Here is a 6828-nt window from a genome sequence, read left to right as displayed (position 1 = left end):
TCCGAACTCTCCATTGCTGCAGTCTATCTCTGATGCTTGTGTGATACTGCTATGCGCACATTTGTGTGTAAACAACACCCGCCCAACTGAACACTGCCCTGCCGTTGATTGGCTTACCATGAAATCTTACCCTACCTTAGCCAATCATCATCAAAACTGTGAGTTAAAAATTTTACAGCTGACTATAATAAATGAATATATTTCACACATACTAAAGGACAAGATGATTTCAGTCCAAGCATCAAATCATTTGTTAAACACAAGCCAACAGACACGTTTTATAGAGGAAACCTCTTCTACCAGATCAACTTGATTCTCTGTGATCATGGATATCACAAGCTCAGAGTAACAGACTGAACATCAGCATATGTGATGTTACAAAGCTTGTGGTATAGAATTAAATCAAGCAGCTTCAGGTAAGAACTAGAAGTAGCTTGTGAACCTAGTGACTTCATTATGTTAGCTGCAGAGGATGAAAGGCTTTGGACAGCTCTCTCCTCAAAATATCTTCAGACAATCTGCCACCTCTCTTTGCTAATTCTCTCAGCTCAGGAAGGTAAGGCTCACTTTCAGAGCAAGGTCTGTTAAATGGTAGGTACTGTTTCCTTCTCCACTGTAGCATAAATATAAAACAGGATTATCTGACCTTATGTTGAAACTCAACAATAACCTTCACTTATTTATCAGCAGAAGGAACCTCAACCATCCTGTCTACAGGCCCAAACAGTTTCAGGAAGTCAAACACTTCATTGTCTTCAACTGACTGTGCATTAAACCACTCACTAAAACAGCATTTTGAACTTTGACATTTTCTGACTTCACAACTTTAGTTATATTTAAGTTTAGAAATGAAAGTAGAAGCCTAATTCAAATATTTTGTTTGTTGCTCCAGTGAATACCAAGGAGTCCACCTAAAAATTGTAGTGCAAGATATTTCAACACCTCCTGGTTGGCTCGCCAAGATTTAGCCTGTAACCCACTTTTGGTACACAGAGTATTCAAATATATTTTGGACTAGATACTTTCAACTTAAAATATATTAAACTTAAAACTAAAATAAAGTAAAAGTTTCCCTTTACATGTGGGTATCAAACTCCCAATGTAAAACATTCAGTGCATCACTATGTGTAATAACAGTGCTTTGCAGGTCCCTTTTCTTTAATGTTCAGTTCAGCTAGCTTCAATCAAGGAATATAGTGTAGAGTCAATTTCAGTTCCAAAATGGTACGTCAAAAACAAAGTTAAGTGTCAAAATGTTGATCTTGGTCCAGATCCTCAGGATGAGGAGATAATCCAGTTCATGGGTGGTTCACTATCTCCCTCATCAGGAATAAATCCTAAATCCACAATCTATTTCCAGGAAAAACTTAAAATCTATCTTGGCTATTGTTACGATTTCTGTTCCTTCTGCCATCTTAGGAGGGAAATAATTAACACCAGCTCTTCTTTTAGTTCTCTTTTATTCACATCTCTTCTTAGTAACACACATGGCGGAAAAAGCAGTTCATAATAGGCGTGTTCGACTTCATGCAGATCTGTGCAGATCTGACTTGACGTGATGCATGCTGGGTTGTTCATGCTCATAGATCTCGAATATGATTGGTTAAAATGAACTCGTTCAACCCAGCATGCATCACGTCAAGTCAGATCTGCACAGATCTGCATGAAGTCGAACACGCCTAATAACAACAAAAAACGCGCCCACAACATCTCATTGGCCCAAGAGGCTCACGTGACCTCCACCGAACATACAGCTTCAAAATAAAAGCACAAAACAACAATAAATGAGAACACAAAACCCAACAGCTATACAAGGCTATGACTACATTGAGTATGAAATTATCTATGGCCATAATGAGAATCAAATCTCAAACTTAAAATTTAAAATTTAAGTGCACTTGCCCAATGGTCTTATTATTGACACTAGCAGTTTAAATGTATGCAACCATGCTGCATAAGATATGTACTGTACTAAAGTAAACAAATATATTTAATATATTCTATCAAGCTGTAAATGCAGGAATTTGTGGCTTCACTGGTGATTTAACACTAAACATGATACCATCACGTTCAACATGTTATAAAGAAAAGCAGGCTTCAGCAGCTCATGTGTCATCAGAGCTACTAGTTAGCAATGCTAAGTCAACTCTAAGCTAAACCAGAAACTGTAAAACCAGTGGAAGCCACGACAGCTCCTCTAAAGTGAAGCTAAAACATGTGGAGCTCCCCCTCCATGTTAGTGGTTGGGACTTGGGCCAATAAAATTAACACAATAATGTGACATCATGACTAGTTTCCATGCCAACTGCTCCATGAAGCTAGGAAGAAATAAATAAATGAGTTCCATTTGTAACTGGTGGAGGTAGAGAAGACCACAGCAGTGGTGGCAAAAGTATTCACATTCTGTATTTAAGTAAAAGTACGGATACTTATTTAAAAAAAAATAAAAATACTCTGGTAAAAGTAAAAGTACTGATTCAATTTCTTTACTCGGGTAAAAGTAAGAAAGTACAGGCTCTGAAATGTACTTAAGTAAAAAGTAAAAATGATTTTGCCGTTAATGAAACAATTCATCCGACTGTACTGAATCACTAGAATCAGTTCATTAAAATGATTTGTTTAAAAGATTTGTTCACTGATTCATTCAGTGCTTAGCAGGAGCCCTGACTGCATAGTGCACATATGCTACACGGATGTTAACAAGACAGTCATTTTAGTGATACACTTACTAGACGTGAATCAAGTCCTCTGCCCTGAGTGGCAGTTCTATCCGTGTGTACATCACAGTACGTGGAGGTACTGTGCTTAAAGAAGATTTGTGAATCGTTCGTGATTCGCTGATTCTAGGTTCATTAGAACCAAGCGAATCTTGCTGTAGGTTTGTGAATCATGAGTGGCAGTGCAAACGTAAATCGCCAGACAGATTCAGCAGCACGTTCACTAAATGTGAACACGAGTCCTCTTTCTTTTATATTGCAGATTTAAGCAAATATTGGAAACTAGGAAAGGCGGGGAAATTTAAAAAAACACACACAGCAGCTGAGATTCTATTACATTTAAAAACTTCAAATATTTAAATCTGTCTTGCAGTCAGAGTTTATAGACGTGTATTAATGTAGTATTATATGCACTGTTTTATATTATGTATTCCCTTGTAGGCCTAATGCAAATATGGTGCTCCGTCTGGTGCAATAATATAGACCGAAGACCGAACATTATGTGCGTGCCTTTTTCCAGCCTGTCAAATAAACAAATAAAGTGTATGTGACTATATGTCTGGTTGTTAAATATGTTTTATTGCACTAAAATTAAAACAAGAAATAATGAAAGTGAGAAATAATAAGTAAAAAGCAAAATGACAAACTAAAACTATTATAAATACTCTACAAGTGTCAAACAAATGAAAGATTGTCCTTGCACATTATGCTCTCTCCCAGGGTATTTTCATCAAAAGATCTTGCCCCTGTAGATCTAAAAATACAAGCTGGCTGACTTTGGATGAGCTTATATTATCTGCCACATCTTTCTGTAACAGAGTCACGTTGCTCAGGCGTCAACAGTCCCTCCCCCCGCCCCGCACGATGGCTGCATCATTCGCTGAAGATTCACGAGTGAGTCACAGAATGCGGCAACTCAACTGAACTGAGAAAGGAACGAATCAGTTCAAGAAATGATTCCATTCAGTACGTTCACTCAAAAGATTTGTTCATTGGAACGAGTCATTCGCGAACGACACAACACTAAGGAACACCTGTGTACAGAGCTGACGGAGGGTATTGATGCTCTAGTCATGTCCGATCATGTCAAGTCTTTTACGTCTCGTTATCCGTGGAGTTTAAAAAAGTAACGAGCCTGTTTTTTCCAATGTGAGGAGTAGAAAGTACAGATATTTGTGTACAAATGTAGGGAGTAAAAGTAAAAAGTCGTCAGAAAAAGAAGTACTCAAGTAAAGTACAGATACCTGAAAATGAAGTATTTGTATTTCGTTACTTCCCACCTCTGGACCACAGTATTAATCACACAAAAACACTAGTGAGTCAAGAAGAAGTGGCCATAACGTGGCTCCAAGCTCTTCTTGTTTACATGTGACTGGTCCCTATACCATATCTTGACTATTGGAAGGTCATTAAGCAGAACTGAACTTTGTGATCAGATAAGACATTATTGATTGATTGATCACAATACTCATGAACATGATAATGTAGTTATCATTTTTCAGCAACCATTAACATGCAACCTTCAACACAAGTCACATTCTTAGATTTTATTAACTGATCTTTTCACTATGAACAGAAAACAGTTAATGAAGTGTGAATAATGAAATGTGAATTGAGCATATTTGTACTTTTGCTTTTCAGTAACACTAACATCTCATCAAAACATCAGGACATCATCTCCAGAAGTATTCTGATCTCTCCAGGATCTCCTTCTGTCTACCGGCTGAAACCAAAGAAAGAGAAGATTGGAACTCTGACTAGAATGACTGTTGGAGAAAGAAATGTGAACAAGACCAATAGAACCATCTTACTAGTTGGTGAATCAGGATCAGGAAAATCAGCTCTGGTCAACTCTCTGGTCAACTACACCATGGGAGTGAAGTTTGAGGATGAAGTCTGGTTTCAGATCGTAGAGGAGGAGGAAAGAAGTCAATCAGAAAGTCAGACATTAGATGTGATCGTGTACAAGATCTTTGGTTTTGAAGATAAAACTCTGCCCTACTCTCTGACCATCATCGATACTCCTGGATATGGAGACACCAGAGGGATTGGACGTGATGTCACCATCAGTCAAAGATTATTTGACTTGTTTAGATCAGAGGATGGAGTTCATGAAATTAATGCAGTGGGTCTGGTGATGAAGGCCAGTGAGAATCGACTCAGTGATCGACTGTCGTACATCTTAAATTCAGTGACGTCTCTGTTTGGAAAAGATCTGGAGAAAAACATCATAGCTCTCATCACACACTCTAATGGAAGAAAACCTAGAAACGTTCTTGAAGCTCTTGAAGCTGCAAAAATTAAATGTGCTAAAAATGTGAAGAATCAACCTGTTTACTTCCTGTTTGATAACTGCCAGCATGAAGACAGAACAGATGAAGAAGAATACATTGAAGGTGCTGATCAACTATCAATGAGAGGAATGAGAGAGTTCACAGCTTTTCTGGAAAAAACTGAACTTCAGAAACTGGAGAAAACTGTGGATGTTCTGAATGAACGTGTCAGACTGACAGCCTGCATCCAAATCCTGGAAGAGAGAATCAGACTGACTGAACTGAAACAGACAGAGATCAATCAGATTCAAGAAGCTCTGAAGGAACATGAAGAGATGAAGAAGAATGAAACATTCACTGTAGAAGTTGATGAAGTCTACAAAGATAAAGAACCTATTGATGGTGGGATGTGGGGGTTGATGTTTTATAAAGGAGCTGTCTGCTGTACTGTCTGTGAGGAGAAATGTCACTATCCTGGATGCACAATGGCCAGGAAACCTGAACACTGTGAGGTGATGAGAGGAGGTCGCTGTACTGTTTGTACCAACAAGTGTCCTGTATCAGATCATGTGAAGGAAAAGTGGATCTATGTGACCAAGACGAGGAAAGTTCAGAAAACTGTAGCAGAAATAAAACAGAAGTATGAGAAGAATAAATCAGAAAGTGAGAAGAAGTTGAGCCTTGTGGAAAATCTTGAGAAAGAAATGAACCAACTGACATCAGAGAAGTCCCAGTTCCTGGATGAGGCCTACCAACATGTTGTCAACCTGGAGCTGATCGCCCTGAATGTTGACTCAGTGTCCACTCATGTCCACTTGGACTTCCTGATTGACAAGATGAAGGAGAGAGGAGACAGAGAGAAGGTCCAGAAACTGGAGAAGATGAAAAACAGAGTGGATGAAGGAACCAGAGCAGCTCTGAGATACATGAAGATTAAATAGGATCTGGAAAATAAATTAAAGACTCATTAATGTAGATGAACATCATGATTCTGATGTTTCTGCTGTCGACTCTCTTTAAACATGAATCAGCTATTTCTTTCTGATTGTGTTCAGTGTAATATTCAGTTCATATTTCCAGTCAGAAACATATTTTTAGTGTTTAGTTGTTGGTTCTATGTTGATGCTCTGTTCTGTTCTTTGGAGAACGGTGAGATCTAGGGATTTAATGTTTTCTTTTGGCACTTTATTTCATTATTATGATCAGATTGTTGTGCTGTCTGAAACGTATTATTGCACGTGTTATAATTGTGAAAGCCCTGTAGCTTATATTTAGTTATTAATAGTCATTATGAGTAATTACCTGCTATAAACTGGAATCTGAATGAAAGTACACTGCCTGCCTTGATCCTCAACACAGACAATGTGAGGATGTTTCTTTTTTTTACATGAATCTCATCAAAGAACTGGAGATGTTCGATGCTTTTCAAACTAGCTCTACTATGTTACTGAATCTGAATCACTGGGCAGTAAAACAAGGGCTCGTTAGTGGAATTAACTCTCTTTGCTTGAGTCTGTCATTTAATTCTGATGAACTTGGTCCAGTAACGACCCACAGAAACCTTGAAAGAGTTAGATTCATGATTTAAAAAGAGATGGTTGTGATTTAATCTGGTCAGCTCAGCTCTGTGTCTTTATGTGATCAGTTTCTAAGTGGTTGCTCATTGTCTTTTTCTGTTTTCACTTCCCTGGTGTCTACCTGTATCTTTGAGATGTTCTGTCTCTCTGCCACTGGTGGACTGTTGTCCTGTTGTGTTCTTTACTTAGCTTTAAGCTCTTCTCTTCTGATGTACAGATGTTCTTGTTAAACTAGCAGGAGACTGGGCCACTCTGTCAGCT

General features: G+C 38.3%; 1 protein-coding gene across 1 annotated transcript; it reads left to right on the top strand.

The window, feature by feature from the left end:
• Nucleotides 1-4317: 4317 nt before the first annotated feature.
• Nucleotides 4318-5931, top strand: LOC311509862 (uncharacterized protein; the record flags this gene model as incomplete). Its single annotated transcript, XM_084575301.1, has 1 exon — nt 4318-5931. The coding sequence occupies one exon, from the start codon at nt 4318-4320 to the stop codon at nt 5929-5931; it is 1614 nt and encodes a 537-aa protein (XP_084431427.1).
• Nucleotides 5932-6828: the final 897 nt, after the last annotated feature.

Source organism: Chelon labrosus, assembly GCF_963514085.1.
Source record: "Chelon labrosus genome assembly, contig: SCAFFOLD_120, whole genome shotgun sequence".
NCBI classification, from domain to species: Eukaryota; Metazoa; Chordata; class Actinopteri; order Mugiliformes; family Mugilidae; genus Chelon; species Chelon labrosus.
This window is presented reverse-complemented; position numbering and strand designations above follow the sequence as displayed.